General features: G+C 45.0%; 8 protein-coding genes across 8 annotated transcripts; 4 read left to right on the top strand and 4 right to left on the bottom strand.

The window, feature by feature from the left end:
- Window positions 1-1,039: 1,039 nt before the first annotated feature.
- On the bottom strand, window positions 1,040-8,280 carry AOL_s00170g49 (uncharacterized protein; the record flags this gene model as incomplete). The annotated part of the gene is made up of 2 exons (XM_011127678.1): window positions 1,040-7,645; window positions 7,705-8,280. The coding sequence occupies 2 exons, from the start codon at window positions 8,278-8,280 to the stop codon at window positions 1,040-1,042; spliced, it is 7,182 nt and encodes a 2,393-aa protein (XP_011125980.1).
- A 224-nt stretch (window positions 8,281-8,504) lies between these two features.
- On the bottom strand, window positions 8,505-8,896 carry AOL_s00170g48 (uncharacterized protein; the record flags this gene model as incomplete). Its single annotated transcript, XM_011127677.1, has 2 exons — window positions 8,505-8,657; window positions 8,723-8,896. 2 exons carry the CDS (start codon window positions 8,894-8,896, stop codon window positions 8,505-8,507), a joined length of 327 nt encoding a protein of 108 aa, XP_011125979.1.
- A 1,859-nt stretch (window positions 8,897-10,755) lies between these two features.
- On the top strand, window positions 10,756-11,166 carry AOL_s00170g47 (uncharacterized protein; the record flags this gene model as incomplete). Its single annotated transcript, XM_011127676.1, has 2 exons — window positions 10,756-10,813; window positions 10,877-11,166. The coding sequence occupies 2 exons, from the start codon at window positions 10,756-10,758 to the stop codon at window positions 11,164-11,166; spliced, it is 348 nt and encodes a 115-aa protein (XP_011125978.1).
- Window positions 11,167-12,119: 953 nt separating this feature from the next.
- On the bottom strand, window positions 12,120-12,797 carry AOL_s00170g46 (uncharacterized protein; the record flags this gene model as incomplete). The annotated part of the gene is made up of 1 exon (XM_011127675.1): window positions 12,120-12,797. One exon carries the CDS (start codon window positions 12,795-12,797, stop codon window positions 12,120-12,122), a length of 678 nt encoding a protein of 225 aa, XP_011125977.1.
- Window positions 12,798-14,095: 1,298 nt separating this feature from the next.
- AOL_s00170g45 (uncharacterized protein) lies at window positions 14,096-14,505 on the top strand (the record flags this gene model as incomplete). The annotated part of the gene is made up of 2 exons (XM_011127674.1): window positions 14,096-14,197; window positions 14,281-14,505. The coding sequence occupies 2 exons, from the start codon at window positions 14,096-14,098 to the stop codon at window positions 14,503-14,505; spliced, it is 327 nt and encodes a 108-aa protein (XP_011125976.1).
- A 577-nt stretch (window positions 14,506-15,082) lies between these two features.
- On the top strand, window positions 15,083-17,550 carry AOL_s00170g44 (uncharacterized protein; the record flags this gene model as incomplete). The annotated part of the gene is made up of 9 exons (XM_011127673.1): window positions 15,083-15,519; window positions 15,586-15,726; window positions 15,794-15,801; window positions 15,860-16,066; window positions 16,122-16,294; window positions 16,351-16,467; window positions 16,526-16,612; window positions 16,674-17,051; window positions 17,110-17,550. The coding sequence occupies 9 exons, from the start codon at window positions 15,083-15,085 to the stop codon at window positions 17,548-17,550; spliced, it is 1,989 nt and encodes a 662-aa protein (XP_011125975.1).
- A 143-nt stretch (window positions 17,551-17,693) lies between these two features.
- Window positions 17,694-18,429, bottom strand: AOL_s00170g43 (uncharacterized protein; the record flags this gene model as incomplete). Its single annotated transcript, XM_011127672.1, has 3 exons — window positions 17,694-18,047; window positions 18,125-18,130; window positions 18,214-18,429. The coding sequence occupies 3 exons, from the start codon at window positions 18,427-18,429 to the stop codon at window positions 17,694-17,696; spliced, it is 576 nt and encodes a 191-aa protein (XP_011125974.1).
- Window positions 18,430-18,798: 369 nt separating this feature from the next.
- AOL_s00170g42 (uncharacterized protein) lies at window positions 18,799-20,753 on the top strand (the record flags this gene model as incomplete). The annotated part of the gene is made up of 3 exons (XM_011127671.1): window positions 18,799-19,627; window positions 19,748-20,679; window positions 20,736-20,753. 3 exons carry the CDS (start codon window positions 18,799-18,801, stop codon window positions 20,751-20,753), a joined length of 1,779 nt encoding a protein of 592 aa, XP_011125973.1.
- Between the last annotated feature and the right edge of the window lie 373 nt (window positions 20,754-21,126).

The following is a 21,126-nucleotide window of genomic DNA, read 5'->3' as shown; positions in this document are numbered from 1 at the left end:
ATATGACCAATATTACTGCAACGATAAGCAGAACGGGACACCTCCTCAATCGCATTAATCGATCCCATCCAGAATATCTCATATAAACAGCTACCGTTCTCCACGAAAATAAATCCCTCATAATCGTACGAACGTTGTAATGTCATGCAACATTGATGCACTGAAGTCGAATCGGAATTAACACTTAACCATGAACATAAGGAAGCCATGAAATATTGCCCGTATATAGCCACAGCAGAAAAACAGGGGCTTCAACGCGACGCGAATTTGAAGGACTTCAAGCCTTCGACAGATGCTGCAGGTCAGGACTAATTAGCGCCGATCACTTCCAGAACGATGGCCGCCATGGGCAGGACATCCAATAGGCTCGCTTAATAACTTGGCAACAAGGTTTAAATGAGCTTGTTTTGCCAGAGCAGATGTGTTGTTTTTGTTGTACTTTCCCACTGAGCTAAGCTGGTTTAGTGTCGAGATAGTCGGGGTGGTGTCGAGACTGCTTTCCTATCAGTCTCGAAACTAGAACAGCCAAGCAAAGCCAGGCTGCTTTCCTACATCATCCAATTGACAGGATTCAGTTTTGGCTCTGAAACTCTCAACTGGGCGATACTATACTGTAATATATATTATATAACCGTCCTCAAATTCTTTCGTTGGTTTTATCGATATCAGAATATCGTCGCCGAGAATGGATGACATCAAATATGTTTCTTACAAAACAGAATTCTATTCTAGCTAACATATGTTTAGTTTAATTTCATTAGGTACCTATTTACCAAAAAATATCCGCAAAAAATACCAAAATACCCCAATCTATCAAGCTACAAAGCGAAAGAAGAGACTGTATTGTAAAGAGTTCAAATCAGGCCTAAAACTTAATCAGAGTCATTATTCATCGACGCAATGAAGATGCCGCAATCAGCAGATTACGCGAATGCAAACTGCACAAAAGATAATTTCACATCCATGCTGCCAGAGCGTTTTGTACACCGCTATAGAAATGTAATAAGAGACAACAATTCACGGAATTAGTTGGTTCTATTTACGCTGCCCGTGTAGGGCTAGTCTCCGGTTTTGGAGCGGTCTCGGGTGCTGTGACCGCTAATCGTGTTGCTGTAAGCCAGGTAGTCCGAAGAAAGCGGCGATTCCGTCGGGGTAGATTCTGCTTCAGATTTTTACCATGATGAAGGAATTCATCTTCAAGCTGGGGGTTCGGGCGGGCATGCGATTTTGGTGACATCATCGTATGGCTCTTTGTAGCATCAATTCTTGCCTTTTCGTTAATCTGGCCTTTTCTTTCCATCCCCTCGAGCTCTTTGTTTCCATGATTCCCATTTATGACGGGTATATGACCATCCGAAACCTTCTTCGACCTGTTTCCCTCATCTTCAATGTTTAATCTCTGACCCTCTGACCCAATTCCCGCCTTGTGTTCGCCGTTTTCCTTGAATTGTGTGGCACCCTGTTCGACCTTGGTCGACTTGTGCCCTTTATTTTCTTTCAAGTTCTTAGACTTCCCATTCTCTGTTATAGGCTTTGGAAGTTCGCTCTCCCAGTTGTATTTGTTTCCCTCATTCCCTTTAGCTACCTTCATATCGTCCCCTTCTCTTATCGGCCTATGGCCATCATTCACTTTGACGAAGCTAGAATTCTTATCCCCTTCGATCAGCTTGTGCACCCCAGCAGTTTCCTGCGGAAGTGCATTGCCTCGAGTCCTATGGGATGATATCTTCCGAGATGTCGTGGGCTTCCTTGCTAAGTGCACTGTGGTGAACGATTTAAAATGGCTCGTTGTGTGTACCGTGCTGAAGAAGGTCCCTGTCTTAAATGTCGAATAGCTCCAGCTGATCGACTCCGTTGTTGGGTGGGTGATTGGACGGGCGGTGGGTGTTGTTTTACGTGATGTTATCGGTGCCAACGTGGTGGGCTTGCTGTAGGTCGTAGGTTTCGATGTAGATTTCGAAGTCGAAGTCGGCTTCTTACTAGATCTACGCTTGGTTCCCGGGACATGTTTCGTGCTATATGATGTCGACTCCGACGTATGAAGCACCGTGCTAGTTGTGGTACCCTCCTCATCAGTAGAATATATAGTGCTCCAATGTGGACCAGGGAGCGTTTGTGTTGTTCCGTGGAAAACTGTCGTATACGTATATTCATCATCCGTAACCGTAATAGTAGAATCTTCAGTTAGCGTGACAGTATCTACATCTGTGAATATCTCAGTTATGGTGGTATGTGGCTCAGTAATAACTCGAGTAGCATCCGTGCTAACTGTTACAGTCTCTAAATCGGTGATAGTACTGGTGTGTATCGTAACATCGTCCGTGATGACATGTGTGAAGTCTTTAGTTCGAGTAATAGTAATATCCTCCGTGATAGCGGTGACGTAAGTACTATGATCCTCGCTCACGGTATATGTGATTTCCAAAGGTGTGTGTATTGTCACGTAGGTGGTCTCATCAAGGGTGCTTGTATGCGTTATAGTGGGTAAATCCACTTCTGTTATATACGTCGTCTTTGAATTTGTAAGGGTTAGGGTGAGTTTGTCAGTTTCTGTAATTACGTCCGTGTCCACGGCAGTGGTATATGTAGTATACTCATCCGTCAGAGTTAAAGTTATATCATGGGTTTCTGTGACGGAGACGGGTTTCAGAACTGTCGTGTATGTCGACACGTCGTTAGTCAATGTGAGGGTAATTGCATCCGTATCGGTCTTGGAAACAACTTGGATAGCTGTGGTATATGTTGTCTCATCATCCGTTAGAGTCAGGGTGACTGCATGTGTAGACGTAATGTCGACTTCGCTTGTGACCTCAACAGAGTGTATTACCGTTACCCTACCGGTACTGGTGGTTGTCTTGTCAGTGGTTATCGTTGTCGCTGTAGTAATATCATCTGTTATTGTTGTGGCATAGGATTTTGTGCTCGTAACATCGATAGTTGTTGTGACACCGTTTGTAAGCACACTTGTGTGGCTCGAAGTTATAACTGAGGTTTTCGTGGTCGTAATATCATCCGTCAATGTCGTAGATGTTGTCAATGTCACCCCATCTGTAATGATATTCTTTGTCGTTGAAACTATGAATTCGGTTGAAAGAAGCGTTGTATACCTAGTAGTACTCTCTGATTCGGTAGTTGTAGACGACACAGAATTTGATAGTGGTGTATCAGGAGACCGTGGAACTGACGACGATATCGAAGTGGCTGTGATTGTGGTGCCTGATATAACAGTTGTATAGGTTGTGCCACTTTCAGTCCCGTAGTAAGTTGTTGTGGAATCCGTTGAAATTATGAAAGTTTGGGGCCCCAGCGAGCTAGTAATGGTCGTTCCCGGTTCAGGAACTATTATGTCCGTTGAATGAGTCAAATAGCTCGTGGAAGTGGTCACCGCTACATATGTATGATCATCTGTCAGAGTATATGTAGTCGATATCCCTGTTATCGTGGTATCATCCGTAATAACTGTTGTTTGCGATATCGTGAATGTTCTATCATCGGTGACCGTCGCTGTCGGTATTATTGTCTCTGTTTGATGATTTTGAGAAGTAGAGGTTAATAGTAGAGTATGACCGGAGGTGAAAGTTATTGTGGTCGCGCTTCCTGTTATCGTCATGTCATCTGTAAGAACAGTTGTCTTAATCAAAGTCGTCGTTGTGTCACTTTCTATTATGGTTGGCTCTAACTGTGTAAACTCCGTTTGATGGCTGGTAGACGTTGTTGTGACTAGCAGAGTATGGCCTGAGGTTAGTGTGTATGTCGTTCTACTACCAGTTATAGTAGTATCATCAGTGAGAACGGTTGTTTGTATTAAGGTGGTTGTAACGTCGCTTTCGACTGTCGTTGGCGGCGGTTGGAACGACTCCGTTAAATGGTTAGTCGATGTAGTTGTCAAGATCAATATATGCCCAGACGTCAAGGTGTACGTTGTCTGGCTACCAGTTATCGTGGTATCATCTGTTAAAATACTCGTTTGTGTAACAACGGTTGTGATATCACTCTGGACCGTGGTGGGGGGAGGCTGACTGAAATCAGTCCGATGGCTGGTCGAAGTTAGCAATGTTACCAAAGTATGCCCTGAGGTTAGAGTATAGGTAGTTTGGCTGCCCGTAATAGTAGTATCATCGGTGAGGACGGTCACCTGCGAAATAGTAGTGGTACTGTCTTGCTCAAAGGTTATCGTGGGAGGTTGAGTCGTCTCAGTTCTATGGCTAGTAGAGGTTGACACTAAAACTAACGTATGTCCAGAAGCAAAGGTGTAGGTTGTTTGGCTCCCAGTGATTGTTGTATCGTCGGTCAAAACCGTGGTTTGTGAGACCGTCTTGGTGATATCCTGCGTAATGGTTGCAGCAGGCGGGGACACTGTTTCGAATTGATGGGATGTGGCTGTGGAAACCACGACCATAGTGTGAGGCGCCGTCACCGTGTACGTTGTTTTACTGTCCGTAATAGTGGTATCATCAGTAAATACCGATATCCGAGATATTGTCGTCGTAATATCATTCGTGTGAGTCACCGCTGGGGGCTGTACAGAGGTGCTACGAGTACTCGTTGACGTTTCTATCTGGCTGACAGTAAGATCTTGAGCTATCGTGTATGTCAACTCGTCCAAAGTCACGGTGATATCATCCGTTACAAATTTTACGACGTTCTGCGTAAAAGTGACAGGGTTTGTAATGTTTTTCGCTCTAGTTCCAGAGTGCGCCACCGTGTACGTCGACGTCTGGTAGTTGGTTATTGTATAGCCGGACTCGATTGTGAACGTAGTGTAATCGTCGCTATACGTAATATCATCCGTGACCACCAATTGCTGTTGGACTGTCGTAGTAACAGGACGGAAAACAGTTGACCCACGGCTCAACGTCGCAGTTCTATATTGTGTCAAAGTAAAAGGATTCGTGACAGTTATTGTGTTATCTACTTGACTATATGTGAAATCCTCTGTCACCACGATCTCCTGCTCAATCGTAGTTGTTTGGCCTGCAAAGACGGTCAAAGCGGCCGTTGGCGTAACCCCCGAGGTATATGTCGAATTATAATCTTGCGTAACGGTTAAATCATTTGTCAAGGTGTATGTCGTATACTGATTGCTAACAGTAACGTCATCAGTAACCGTAATCGTTGACTTAATGGTCGTAATATATTCAGCTACTGCCGTTGCTCCTGGGTGAGATAGGGTAGATGTTAAAGTGGTATAATCAACAATGGTGAGGATGGCCGTTGAGGTATGCGTAGTGGTCTGATCACTATACGTAAGCTCCGTAAAGACAATTTTCGTTGCCCCCATTGTAGTATACGAATTTTGTGTGACAATTTCAGTATCAATGGTCCCACTTCGACTCGGGAGAATAGTTTGAGTAGACGTGGTATAGTCGATAATAGTATAATCTTGCGTAATAATCTCTGTTGTAGTTGAATCCGTGTAAGTCAGATCACTGGTCACCACTTTGAGGGACCCAATATGAGTAGTATCATCTACAGTCGCCAGTAGAGTGTGAGTACTCGGTGATTTTGTGGGGAAATGGGTACTCGTCGACGTAGTATAGCCGATGATAGTAAAATCATCTGTGATCGTTAGAGTTGTTGAGCCATCAGTATATATTAGATCGTCAGTTACGACTTTCGTTACGCCTTGTATGAAAAAAAGATCTTTGGTCACTGAAATTGGAACTGTAGTATGGATAGTTCGCTCGCTCGTCAGGGTTGTTAGAATTGATATTGTAAAGTCGTCGGTTTCGGTGTACGTCGTCGAACCATCAATAAAAGTATAATCATCTGTCAGAACCCTTGTCTCTACTGCCGTTGTATATATATCAGTTGTTACAAGATCAATTATTGTACTAGGAGTTCCTCGACTCGTAGTAGAAGTGGTCGAAGCATGGATTGTAATCTCTTGCATTATGGTGCTAGTAATTGTATCATCCCCCAGAATGATAGTTGTGACCATTTCCTCCGTAGTAAAGATATCCTTCGTCGTAAAAGCTGACGTATGGCTCGGCCTTCGAGTTAAAGTTGTAAGTCTCGTAACGGTAATATCATCCGTTACCACATAGGTTGTAAGCGGATCACTATAAGTGGAGTCATCCGTTATAGTTTGGACTATAAAAGTAACAACTGTGGTTTCCCGTGTGATAGTACCCATTGATGTAGATACCAGATTTCCTTGGGTATTAATCGAACCTGTCAGCCCACCGCTAGTCATGGTTGTGTCAATAGACGACGTTGACGCCGACGTTTGACTAGATGTTGAAGACAATGTTGAGAGGCTATCAGGGGGTGTACTCGATGTTGTTGATATCGAAGTTATCGAAGTTATCGAAGTTATCGAAGTTATCGAAGTTATCGAAGTTATCGAAGTTATCGAAGTTATCGAAGTTATCGAAGTTATCGAAGTTGAAGTAGTTAAAGTAAATGTTGGGGATGTTGTTGGAGTTGAAAGTGTAGAGCTCGACGGGGTTACTGGAGGGCTTAGTGTAGTCCAGGAAGTAACTGAGTTCGTTACCAATACTGTTGTGGTGCCACTAGTGATAGTTACATCTCCAGTAGTCGAAGTAATGAGATCCACCAAACTAGACATAGAGTTCAGAGCCGAGCTAGCCAGATTAACCTTGCTCGACAGGGAACTAAGGTAGTCAGCTGCCGTGCTAGTAGCAGTACCAGGATCTTCCGTAACTGTCTTGGTTACCGTTCCACTGCTTCGTACAACAATTTGAGTGTAAGTGGGAGTACCGATGCCGGTCCCAGTGGCCGTAGAGGCCAAGTTTCCCTGTGATTTTATAGAACCGGTGATGCTAGTGCCACTAGTTTGTGAACTGTTAGGCGTGGTTGTATCTGTGGCTGTAGTCGCGGCCGTAGTACCAGTCATAAGGTTGGCATCTGTGTTCGTGAGGGAGAAGTTCACCCCGTTTGATGAAGTTGGAGGATAGAAAGTAACAGTAACAGTCCTAGTAATAGACGTCCCGCCGGAACCCGGTCCGGTAAGTACCGTCGTAAGAGTACTAGTCCCAGATACAAAGCTTGAAGTACCTGTGAGCAATTTGGTATTGCCACCGAGAGAACTTAGGCCGGTATCAACAGCTCCACCTGCAGTACCAGTCGTTCCTGTAAGCCAGTCCAGGTCATCATCAAGAGTTGAGATTACTGTTAAAGTTAAAGTTCCATCTGTTGAATAGTAGCTAACACTAAACGGGTGAGTGCCCCCTTCAGGGATTGTTGTAGTCGAGGTTGGATTGATCAATTTAGTTGGAATACCACCAGCTGGGTAGGTTAGATCCGTCCCAGGTTGATTTGCTGCAGATGTAGAAGTGCCTGTAGCGGCTTGAGAATTTAGAGTAGCCTTAGTGGTCTCATTGGTAGTATCAATGGCGGCCGTCAAAGTAAGTGTGCCCCCAGACGGAGCTTCTCCGCCACCCTGGACATCCACATTTGGCCCACTCCCTGTACCTCCTCCATCGATTCCTCCTCCCCCAATACTGCCCCCACTTACCCCTCCGCCCCCAATAAGGTTGGAGTTACCGAGGCCTGTCGGTACGCTGACACTTGTCGTTCCTGTAGCACTAGACTTTGACGCTGAACTAACAGTACCGCCCCCAGGTCCTACGCTAGTAGAGGTTACGGTTCCTGAGATTCCTTGAAAATCTGTATCTTTTGCCTAGTTTCGTCATTAGGATATAATTCTATATCGAAAAGTAGACTCGGCGGATATACTACCTGTGCAATGTAACTATAGTAAGACGGCAAACTCGACCCCGTCAAAACTTCAGTCCCGGTATCATAACCTCCAGTATCTGCAATCTCAGAGAAGTATGTGAATGCCCTCGCCCAGTTCGTTAAATTTGCTTTTGACCAAGGCGATAAGTTTGCCAAATCCGCCCGATGATCGTCAAGCCACTTTATCAGAGTACCAATGCACCCATTGCATGTTCTAGGACCCCATTCGGATGAAGATAGATATCGTTCCTCCAAGTCCGTATCATCCGATGAGGATTCCACAGGCCCCCCAATTGCAGTTTTGTCAACGGGTCCCGTCTTACCATCCCCCTTCGCCTTCTCAGGCTCTATTTCCTCTTCATAATCTATCTCATGACTAGTTAGCCGATTATATGCTTCCGTTGTAAAATCCCCTTCCCTATAATCGCCAGTTGCTGCCTCCGCAACCGCTCTCTCGTTTAAGAGCCGCACCGGTAAGCTCTTAGACAAGAATCGGTCTGGAGGCAAGGTAAGCACGGGTATACACGAGGCTAATAGCAGCAATAGTGATGCATGCCTCACCGTTCGATGGTGCATCGTGCGATAAGGATGTGCAGGGGTCCAAGTGACCACTGGCGCTCAAAAAAAAAAGTATGATAGACAGATCTACTCCACTCCGGGAGGCCTGCAACGAAAAAAAGAACGCGTGAGGCTGTCGATAGCCGGATGGAAGGAGCGCAGAAAGCGTGTATGTAGTATGCTGGAAGATTGAAGGGATTTGCGAGAGGGAATAGCAGCTATAACAACATACCACATTTTTTTCATGACAATATATCCTGGTGGGAATCTATCCTCTCAGATTCCATTGCCATTCTATCGTATAATGCCGAACCGTCAGTGTATAACGTGCCCTGATCAACGACATCAAACGTAGAATCGCGGCTTTTGAGCAGGTACGTCTTAGTATATAAGGCCTAACTAATTAAGGCCGAATCAGAGTCGGGCTGACCTCGAAAGAAGCTTATATAAGGATACATACCCTCATAAGGTCGTTTGAGTCCATCCCAGTCGAAAGATCATAGATGTAGCCGAGGTTGTTTGAGTCCCATATACACACAGCTATTAGAGCACCGGCAGCTGGGCACTCGTGTTGCTGTGTGGTATTCCGCTTCGCCTTTTGTGTTGTTCCCGGGTTGGCAGGCTGTCGAGACATTATGAGGCCAACGATACCTAAGTCCCCAGCCAAAACTGAGATTGACATGCCAGCGCAATCGTTCCCGCCAGCCGTCGAAGACCACTATCTCGTAACCTCCAACGATAAGTCGAAAGATGACCATAGGATAATAATTACTTGGGTATGTATAAGGCGATATAACTCGGCTCTCCAATGCTCCCTAGACTTTGCCAATATTGCTAGCGAAGGCCCAGACTTCTTCCCCTTTGACAGACAGCTTGAAATGAGCTTATCGGCTAGACATGGCATCTGGGGCCTAGCCAAATGAACCGAATCGCGATCAATGCAGGTACCAGGCTCATAAGTGCTCTGTTCTTCCGATAATCAGCGGCGATGGCGTCCATAAACACTCATCTTGACACTCAAAATCCCATCTTGAGATCATGCTTCTTAGTTAAAAAAAATTTCGGTGGAAATGACTCTGAATCGATCTGTTGTCATTCTTAGATTCACCATATGCGCGTTTGGCACCTTTTGGCTAAATGATGCTTAACCACGAAATATTTATGCAAGCGGAGATGAAGGAAACGGAAGATCTCCGCGAGCGGTTTGCCCTTGCGGACTGGATTGTAGAGGAAAGATGAGCCGACGGATGCATGGTTTTCTGTGACCTTCAACCCACGATGCAAGCTAACAATCAACCGCAGATGCTGTGTGACAACCTGCCGTTCAAGCTTTTTCTGAGATAATTTTTGCCTTCCAAATCGGACTGCCAGCGACCTTGAGTATGGCTGTAGTTACCCAGCGATACGCAGGAATAAGGAGATCTAATAACGCTCGATAACCAATTTCCTCTCTACCACGGGACTCTTTGGACATGATCACTTAAGCTCGCCAATTACCGCAAGTACACGGGGATAAAGACAAACGAGCACAGATCTCTTTCGCCATACCCAATCCATACTAGAAACAGCTGGTTGCAATTGTGGATCATAGCACAAAAACCAGCTGTGCCAACTAGCATGATGGCCTGCGTGTTGACTGCGCGTACGACATAAGTCTCGTTGACGCCTATCACCCGTGCCACGAAAAATGAAAAACGATGTTGTGGTTTCGACGTCAGTTTCGCTCACCCTTGCTTGGGAGAAAAGACTATCTTTAGGATAATCTGTCCAAGTTATCCCAAACAAGAGGATCAAGGATATGCTTCCGAACAAGCTTGTCAACCAGATCGAAACTTGGAAAATTCTTGTTCGTAGATCGTTATTCTTTCAAGCCACCTGGATGACCTAAAAACTTGGAATCAGCTGCGTCAGTACCCTCGAAAAAAGCTCTGATAGGCCCAGTTTTCCTCGATAAACAGAACATTCTTGTGGCTGACCCCGGCCCCCAACCCCCAAAGACGTATAGCGCCTATCTGCCATTGGCTGCGAACGATGGGTCGGCCTTGGCGGAAAAAAACAACAAGCAATTCGGACAAGGGTTAGTTGTACGTCGCAGCACGGAGTTATATCACAACCATTGATTAACTATGGCGGTCGCGGTCAGAATAAGAAAAGTGCAAATACTGTGTATGCAATCATCTGGCACACTGGACAAGACTATTTCTTGCTCTGGGACAAAGAAACAGCGCTTGCTCCGATATGCTAGAGAACTGTATTTAACAATCGCCCTCCCGCACATGGTTCAACCGATATTCTCATCCTTCAACTCATACTCACTCTTTGAATATCAACCAAGAGAGCCTTTAGCCTCCAGTCAATCGCTTTAAATAACAAATCTCCAAAGGAAAACAATCGTTCTTTCCTCGGACTCAGTCATTCACTCAGTTTCGATCAACTGATATCCTAATCGATAATTTTTACTCAATTTCAATCCAAAACCCCAAATCTATCAAAATGCGATTCACTGCCGTCATCCTTTCCTTTGCTGCCCTCGCTGCCGCTGCCGCTCAGGGTACGTGATAGTCCTCACCATATTAGTATTTTGAATTGGCCAGATCGTTAATGTTATATTTAGAGACCGTCTGGGTCACTGAAACCGTCATTGGTACCGACTGCGCGCCAACTGGTTATCCAACTACTCTTGTACCAGTTCCTCCTACCAATGCTACTACAACCGACAGCAGCCCCGTTCCAACATATGTTCCACCACCAGCAGGAAATCTTACTACCACTGGTGTTCCTGAATACCCAACTGGTACTCCAACTGCAACTCCTCCACCTAACAGCGGTGCCGGTTCGATCCTCCCTGCTTCTGGCTTCGCATTGGCAGGTGCTATCGCCGCCATTATGGCTATCGTTGCTTAAGCCAATATCGATATTACTTGCAACATTTGGCTATCAGACAGCTACTGTTCTTTCCTTTCCCGCATAACTTGGTGATACCATTTGAGCTTGATCATGATACACAAGAATCGGTCCAGAATCACATACACATCTGCATGTTTAAAGGGAACATACAATATAATCCATTTATTCACAATTTCATGTACATAATATACCCTTTCACCTTTGGACTCCTTATCTCTCACTTGGTTGGCATCAATCTTCCACTATCTTCAAGGGCTTTTTTTCTCTTTTTTCCTTCGTTTTCTCTTGCTAAGTCTACACGAACAATAATTTTAATGGCAATGAAATGAATCCTTGGAAGGATGTTTAAATTACTTCTACATTGGTCCCGTTCCCAGATCTACATCTAAATCTACAACTATACCCACACATACACCCACGTTGGAATCGATCGATACTAACGCGCAAATAGAATTCCTTTATCAAACCATGGCAATGTGTCGTCCGTTGTGAAATCTTGCACTTTTGTCTCGGTCGGGCCCACGCCAGATCGACCTGCTTTAGCGATAACGGACAGATGCAACCTCATAATCTCCTAATGAATGACAAGCAACCAAGAAACCAACGGTCGCCTTAAATGCTTCTAGACCTCCCCATAAGGCCTCTTTTCCCCCTCCCAATTCTTTCTTTTATTATTTGTCTTCTAAATGAGACCTAACTTCTTGGTGTTCGAGATACTTTGAGGGCCCACACGTATGTAAGCTTAAGTTAGCCGGTATGTACATCGACGGAGGTTGGGGAAAAGGGGTACTCGAAACGGGAAATAACACAAATGGGCCTGGTCAACACACAAGAGCTCCGACCCGACGACACACGACACTGGTCTCGTAAATTTGTAAACCAGGAAAAATATCTAGATCTATACCATCGAGACCGGTTTATCTATAAAAGTTGGGCGGTTTAAATAGAACCTATAATAAAACTAACGAAATTACCCAGCACTCTCCAGTTTCGTCGAAGGCCCTCGTTGGACCCCTCACGATCTCTAATGCCATGTCTTCAAACTTTCCTTGTGCTCTTGCCATCCTCAGCCACTCCCCAATATCACGTCTCACAATCACGACTGCACTTGCTTCAAAGACAGGGCCGCATGCTTCTTCTAGATAAGGCAGATCAGAAAATATCAACTGAATGTCATAATCAGTATCGCCGTGAATATTCATTGGTTCAATTTCTCGAACCAGCGACAGTGGTACAAAGGTGAGGCTAATAAACATTTGTGGGCTCGTGACGGTTCTTGAAAACTGCAAACTCAGAACTACTACACATTTTCCCTCGGCAGAAGAATTCGGAATAACTGAATGGGCTTGATGAAAGAGAACAAAACTCATGTCTTTCGCCTCTGCTTTAACGGGGTATTCTACAGGCCCATCTACATACTGGCGAAGGAACGCGGCGGTTGCTAGTAAACGCTGCAGCAGAGATGTCAACTGGTGATTCTGAGGTGATATACTACTTTGAATAGATGGTATGAGACGAGTGAATGACATATTTCGGTATAGCTCCCCCGCCTGTATATTCGTGGCTAGTGCGCTAATTGCAGCCGCGTGTTCTTCGAGATGATTGTTTTGAGGAATGAATGTTGTCATGATTATTTTTGCCAAATATATATGACCGACGAAGCGCCTTCCAATGGATATGACACAAGTTGTACCTGTGATTATGTATCAATTCCGATTTAGGAAATTCTAAAGCCCAATATGTTGAGTACGAGAAGTGTTCTAGATCAATTGATTTTCCGAGATTAATAGAGGCTTAGTATAGCATTGCATTAGCGCATGTAGGTTTGCCCTACTTAGTCGATATATAGACGTAGAAATAACACCTCATTAAACTTAGGTTTGTCAAAAGAAACCTCAGACTTGCCTAAGATTATGCAGTGTCCGAGTTAGGGAAATGTCCAGAAGTTCGGAATTGCAGGCCAACCCCGCAAAACAAAAGGCTCAAATTCGAGGCTAAAACCATAGTTTGATGTTTTGAATACAACCATAGTATTGAGTTGATAAGGTCTGCAAATAATTATCAGGAGTATATAGCGCTTTATCGGTGAAAAATTGATGAGTTCGTCTACCCGGGATTAATTGCGAAGTTTACTAATGGATTCTAAACTAAATATAGTTATCATTAGCTATAGAACCACAGGACATGGGATAAGGAAGAAATATTCGGAATACTTAGGGAATTCTCGATAGCTGTCCGATACGTATAGCCCGCCGTCAAGCTCCCTTTCATGAATCCGCTTTCAACGATTAGGCTGCCTTTGCAACGTCTCGGAGCAGGACGAAATTAGACTAAACTAAGCATGTCTCTTGCGCGTTCATGGCATCCTACTACGATATACACCTAGGCTGGCCCACGCATCCCTGGCTCTCGTGCCCAATTTCTGTGTGCTATTGCCGCCAATTACCGAACACTAATCCTTTGTTGTAAAAACTGTGTTGGGTACTCGGCAAAAATGGGTTCGACGGTTGCTGCCGATGCGAGATCCAGCATGTTTCTGCCGAAGGTAACCGTGATTCTCCCAATCAATTGATCAACTGAGCTTGCTGAAAAGCGGCATGCAATTCGACTGGTTAGGTCAGTGCCCATAAAAGTTTCGTCTTGAGATATACTTATTATGAACTGATTGTTTAAATCTAATATAGCATCCTCCATATATAATGCGCTGCTGATCGCATCCTAGTTGCATAAATTCAATTGACACCAACGTCTAACGCCTCTGACGTTCTAGCGTACTACCCGCACGAAAACATTCCGAAGCAAGTCGTAGCTAGCTTAGGACATTCCTTATATAAACTTTGCTCTCACTCCCGAGATTGACGAACCAGCTTCGATATCTATATCTCAATACAATTTCGACTGGTCCATCCTTTAATCTGCATAAGCTATGAGTCCCATCAAGCGAGTGACCTTGTTCAAGATCCCGAATGAAGCCGATCAGGACGCTATCCTCGAGCAATACAAAACCGTCAAACAAAACGCTCTAAAGGTACGTACCCCAAGTCGGGTGTACACTGTCGAGAGTTATGAATATGGTTAATACCAAATGTATTGCTAATAGAGGCTCTTTAGGACGGTAAACCATATATCCTTTCCGTCAGCGCCGGGAAAACTATTGCGAAAGATGACCCTAGGAGCAAAGGCTTCAACCTTTTCGCTATCAGTGTGTTCGCGAGCATTGAAGATATGAATTTCTATGACACCGAATGCGGCGCTCATAAGGCCTTAAAGACTGTTGCTGCAGGGAAAATCGAGGATATCATGACGGTTTATACAGAGAGCGTTACTGAGGACTGAGCGATCTAGACACACCTTGTATAGAGAGATAGAGAGCTCGAATTGAATAAGATATTTCAAGTAGATTGGAACGAAATCTACCTTCGAAAACCTGCAGTATGCTAAATGAAAACATTACAAAAAAATCCATACATACAATGAATCTACACAGCATGTTGAGTAGCCGATTTTCACGAGGCTTCTCCGAGTTCTTGTTTATTGGTCCAAACCTTGACTATTTTAGGTTTAGGCCTTTCAAAGCTCGAAACTAATTGTAGTGATGCCCTGGTGCGGAATCGAATCGGCAGCAGTCGCCATCTCCAATTCACATTGTTCTTCTTTCTTTCTTCTTTCCTTCTCTTTTTTTTTTTACAATTTAATTTTAATCTTAAATTCTTTTTAATTTTTATTTTAAGAATAAACAAATAAATAAAAACCGATGAAGGCCTGGCGTTGAATGCGCGATACATCCGCCAATTTCGACCTTTAGAGCCCTTTCCGGCGCATTGTTTGTTTTCTCTCGTGCGCGTTGCCCAACTTTTCTCAATGAACTTGGGGAGAACACCGAACGACAGGCGAAACTTGAAGACCAAGCGAGATGGAACCAGAACTGCAGAAGTTTCGTCAAAGACACACTGCTGGGTCGTCCAATGCAGCAAACGACGACGCTATCTCTATCGGGTCCTTGCGTTCTAACCACGCTGACCCAGATCAAATCAAGAAAACGGTGTCCGGAAAATCAGATAATCATGCGCACGCCCATTTCGCAAATGGAGCAGGCACTGGTGGGAATGAAGGCGGCGATGATGGCGACGACAACGATTTAGCCCGCGAGAAGACCCACGAGAGTGCCTACGAGCCAAGGAATCCATACACATACATCGGAGCACGAGGATGGCGGAAATACAGACCTCTACGCCCATTTCGGGGAATGTATCACGATATCAAGCGACGGCTACCGTACTACCCGAGCGATTTCACGGATGCCTTCACATATAGGGCGGTCGCGAGTACAATTCGAATATACTTCGTCAAGTCAGTTATACCTTCTTCGTCCCCTGGCTTGTAGGCATCTAAGAAAGAAAACTAAATTTCTTGTAGCTTGCTACCAGCATTGGCTTATACTCTTGATATGTATCGGAGGACGGGTAACTTCTATGGCATAAACGAGGGATTGTTAGCCTCAGCTCTCGCGGCTGGTGTATTCGGCCTATTTAGTGCACAGCCTCTTACTATTGTCGGGTTCGTATTGTCCATATTTCCCTTAGCTTTTTATTGTCCCCTCACTAATAATCTCCCTCGTGACCAGAGTAACAGGTACCACGCTTTGCAAACTTGGCCCAGCGCTCCTCGACAGCGAATTAACTCGTGCTAGGACTTATTTCCCTATTTAATTACACTATCTACAACATCATTACTCCTTACGATGCAACGATATACCCCCAATTTATGGCTTGGACGGGGATCTGGACGGCCATATTCCATTGGCTCACCGCAATCACTAATCTTTGTGACTATATGCGATATGTGACGGATTTTTCAAGTGAGACGTTTGGAATGTATGTTGGAATTATCTATCTGAGTATGGCTTCCTAAGTATCATCCCTGGCGTTGTCAAAGAGACTAATGCTTTGAAGTCAAGGGTGTGGAAGAACTAGTTGCAGAGTTCGATGAAAGCACGTCCGGCGGGTTTATGGGCATCGTTGTTGCTATGCTCTATTTCGGGTCGGTTTATACTCTCGAGAAGTTCGGCTCTGGGCTCTTCTTCAATCCGACAGTTCGAGGATTCATCGCAGACTATGCATATCCAGTGAGGGGAACCACGAAATTCAACCCTATACTGGAGTTTGCTAACCCCGCATAAAGATCGCGACGGTATTCTGGGTCGGATTCTGTCATATACCTGGAAATTTAAAGGATACGCACGTTCAGCTCCTCCCAATAACCCAAGCCTTTCAGCCGTCAACTGACCGAGATTGGGTGGTAAGTCTTCAATCTGCCTCTAGATATGCGCAGAGATATACTAAACAATACATTTTAGATTGATTTCTGGAATCTCGATGTTAAATGGGTATTCGCTTCGATGCCCTTTGGGTTTCTCATAACTTTGCTATTCTATTATGATCATGTGAGGACTCTGGTTTCCGGATATCTCGATGTTTATGTTTTTTTTAACAATTTCGATATAGAATGTCAGCAGTTTGACAGCCCAGGCTAAACAATACCCGTTGAAGAAACCTGGTGGCTTCCATTGGGACTTCTTCCTTCTTGGGTGCACATCGTTTGTTTCTGCTGTCATCGGAATTCCTCTCCCCAACGGCCTTGTCCCGCAGGCACCCGTTCATACCGATTCTCTATGTGTCTACCAGACCGACCTACAGGTTATCAGAACCGAGGATGTTGAAGGCGAGGAAATTCGACGGCCGAAAGTTCGGATCTTAAAAGTGGTTGAACAAAGAGTCACACATGTCGCCATGGCTTTACTACTCTTCGGAACGATGTCCAGGCCACTACTCGTGGTTTTAGGAACTATGCCGAGAACCATATTTGCCGGAGTTTTTCTAACAGTTGGGGCAAGTCTTCCTTCACATTTCGCTAAATTGTGCAATCTAACAAATTCTGCAGTGGGGTTCAATCGAAGGCAACGGGATAACCCATAAGGTTGTCCACTTGCTTAGCGAGAGCCGATTCCGCCCTCCAGACGATCCGCTTCACAAAGTACCCTCGAAAAAAATCGCGCTCTATATATTCCTCCAGCTAATATCAGTCGCCATATGTGTTGCGATATCGCAGACAGTTGCTGCCGTCGGATTCCCCATTCTGATATGTGTTTTAATTCCATTGAGATGGGTGTATTTCAAGAAATGGTTCTCAGAGTCGGAACTTAGTTCCATGGATGCGCTGACTGCTGATAACCCGGTCGTATTGGCCAGTTTTGGAGGCAGACCGGAAGGAAACGGGGGTATGTCGACAGGAGCAGGTCTTGCAAGGGTTGAAAGCGCAAAAGAGTATAAAGAGCGACATGGAGGGGCTCAGAGACAGCGAGCCGGTAGCTTCCATGTTTAGATGGGTTTAATTTAGATTTAGACTTTATAGTAAATTCTACACTTAGACATAATGTTTCGAATACACGAACGCCTATCAAAAATTCCTGTGTACTATCCATGATAGGCAAAATCTCTTAGTAGATCCCAGACCTGAAGCTTGACCTAACTCGAGTCTGCAATACTCATCAAGTTGTTACCCTTCGCAGCCTTATATAAATACCGTGGTGTATCAGTCGCAACGTAAAAACTTTGCACTTTCCTCGGCTTCTTCAATGTTGTCCCCGACAGTCCAGATAGATCATACACTGCATGGGGTGCATTTAGTCTTCTATTGAACAAGGCTTCCTGTCCCTTCGCACCAAGTTTCGGAGTGAGTCCTTCGCAATTTGTATCGTTGTAAAAAAAGAGCATGAAGGTCGTGGGATTGAAAACGCCCTCGGTGAAGCTGTATTTTATCAACTCATCGGACATGTCGGCAGCCTGGCGGATACCTGATTCATGCTGAGCGTCAACATACTACATTTTACATATAAGTAGTTAGTACCAACATCATTAGAAGGGGGTCGGGTCGTTGCAGCTACGGACATACGTACTGGCTTCTGTTAGGAAGAATTAATATATAGTTAGCATTGAAATACGTATTCCGGGCTTATAACACAAATATACTGGGGTAATTACTTACATTCACCGGGGTCCATATGTCGATACACTTGTTTGTGTGGGTAGGGGTTCCAAGATACTTTTGTGTTCCGTTTGTGTATAATTGCTCAAATGTCTGAACCCGAGTTGTCTTAGCCCCGTCACTAGAGAACGTAAGTCTAAGCATCCATGCTTTTACTATCGATACGAAGAGTAAAATCGTTATGAGGGTCTGGTATTTGAAGATTGTATCCGTCATCGTAGTACAGTATTTTTATGGTTACTTCAGATACCTCATGGGTAGTATTACAGACATTTACAAATTACCACATGGTCCTGTGTTGCAGCGCCGAGGCTGTCGTGGAGCACCTGAGTGTGAGGGCTTAAGAGGCAGAATATACGTTTTGAACTTCAAAAGAACCATTTGATTGCGTTATTATGAGGCCTACGGTACTACATCGCGGGGCTAGAAGTATGCTCAAAATAACTCTGCCATGCGAAGGTCACAGTTCTATCACGCGGTTTCCATCCTCACGAGGAAAATTCATCCCTTGAAGAAACAATTCGGAGCCTAAAGCGATATTGCAGATCCCGAAATTGTAGTTTGTGTCGCCAAAAAAACCCCGACATGCGGTCTAAACTGATTATATTCGCAGCCATTGGGTTTTCAACTCTTGCCGTAGCCCGATATCTACCGGCAGTGGTAAAAGACGATGGGCAGAAACACCTATTCAAGAGACAGATGGAAAACAATCCATTTTCGCCTAAACCTATCGTCAGCCCACAAATAACTACCATTAGGATAACAGACGAGGAAGGGGTCGAAGGTGGTGGGGATGGAGAAGAAGAAGGGGATGGCAGCCCTCAGACTCCAAGATTCTCGGATCCTGGCAACGAACCTGCTCTTGAGCCTCCGAGTTTTAAAGGAATTGGCCTGACCCACGCCGTCGATAACATTAACCTCGAAGGCTTAGAAAGTGGACCGAATCTTATTGATCCATATGCCGAAATAGAATTAGAATCCGAGGTTGAACAGGTCAGACCAGAACGGATTGAAGAACCTCAGAGATCATCTAATCTCGGCGTTGAGCCCAATACCGGTGAGCCAGCATATGAATATGCCTCCTTCATTTTTGACGATGACGGTGATTATGAGGACCCGATTGAAAACTCAAAGCCTGCGTGCAATGCTGGTGGGAACAAGCTCTTTGGTCCTTCTCCTCCTCCTCCTTTTGCTCTCCAACGCCGTCCCGACGATCTTCCTAAGTATAACTCGCAAGGAAAACGGATGGGTTTCATTCTGAATGAGGAGAGGTTCGACGAGAATGGAAATATAGTAGCTGTTCCCCCGTATTGGGGTCCAATCCAACCGGGCCATGAAGTCGCAGAGGAGCCCCAGTATCTTGATGAAGATACAGATCCAGGGCCCTTTGCTAACGACCTGGAGTGTCTCTCAGGTGCTAGCCCCTATAGATTTGACGCATATAGCAAACCCCCAGAACATGTTTTTTTTCGCCAAAAGGAGAGGATATTTAATAAGATTGCTTCTACGGAATGACTAACGTATATAATTTTAGAACCAGCTGGCGTGGATAATCCCGGAAGGGAGTCAGTAAGGTCCGAAGACGAGGAATTCTACGACGTCGAAGAACCTACCGAGGAGCAAGAACAAAAAATCAAGGAAGACCTCGAAGCACAGCTCCAAGCTACACTAACAAACCAAGTCGGAGCGCCGGCACGGGGGGGTAACGAAGTCGGTGAATTTGTGGCTGACATCGACAACTTGGATGATATCCAAGGCGGAGGATCGGTTTCGACGGATCATAACCCTGGGGTCGGGGAGGACGTCGAAGACTTAGTAGACTTACAGCTGAAGGATGTTGAAGAGCTGTTTACCGGGCCTGAGACGCTAACCGATCCTAAGACTGTCGAGGAGCTACCATCTAAAACTGAGCCGGAAATTAACCTCTCTAAAATAGCTAATCTTGATCAATCATATTTTCCTAGGAGTGCCTTTCGATCACGCCAACAGAAAGCCCCAGTCCAACCAGAACGGGAAGAGGAAGAGGAAAAGGCCGACCCTGAAAGCATACGGGTGCAGGCGCGATTGAAGGAACTATACGGGATCGAACCGAAAAAGAATGACCGCAAAGAGAGGTCAAAATCATCTCTCCGAAAATTTGGGAGCTTCGTCGCCTCCCTCCCGGGGAAAGGGGTGGAGACTATTGTCAAAACAGTTACGGGTCGTGGACGGCGTAATACCCCAGCTACGATTGCGTCTTCTACAAATCAGCCTCCAACCTTGACAACCGGAACCCATCCGAATACAAATGTTGTCCAACAAATTGTTGAATATCCTAGTAGCCACAACCAACCAGTAATTCAGCCATCCAAACAAGCTGTTGACACAGAAATATCAATGTCGAGCTGGGGGAAGCTGGGAAAAGATGTATACGACGCACCAATGATAGCCTTTAGTGATGCGCCTCTCGACGAAGAGGAGATCCAGGTACGTATCCGGCAGCTCTTCTACGGAGTCATCACTTTAAAATATGAACATCACAGGAACTGATACCGACGTGATTCCTTAGAAATCCTATTATAAACGGCGGCTACGCTAACGAGCGTCGAGAGACGGAGGGCCGAGAGCCGAGAGGAGAGCCGCCGACGTAATGAGGGATCGCAAAATGAAACACCATTTTAATATGTAGTATGTTCAAAGCGAGTAACTAGAGAATTAAAGTAAGAACCGCTTTGGAAAACGGGGGGGCGCGGTAACGGCTTGATGTGATTCATGTTGTTGGTTTGATATACGTATACCTTGGATATCCGGACGTGTAGTTACGAATGTGGCTTGACAACTAGTGTTTATGTAAAGGTTGAATCCAATCCTTCAAGTTATATCGATGACCCACAACCGTTAACCCCGATTTAATCCATTTCAAATCGGCATGAA

The sequence above is a fragment of the Orbilia oligospora genome, assembly GCF_000225545.1.
Source record: "Orbilia oligospora ATCC 24927 unplaced genomic scaffold scaffold00170, whole genome shotgun sequence".
Lineage (NCBI taxonomy): Eukaryota > Fungi > Ascomycota > Orbiliomycetes > Orbiliales > Orbiliaceae > Orbilia > Orbilia oligospora.
The sequence above is the reverse complement of the archived record's forward strand: the minus strand, read 5'-3'. Positions and strand labels throughout refer to the sequence as shown.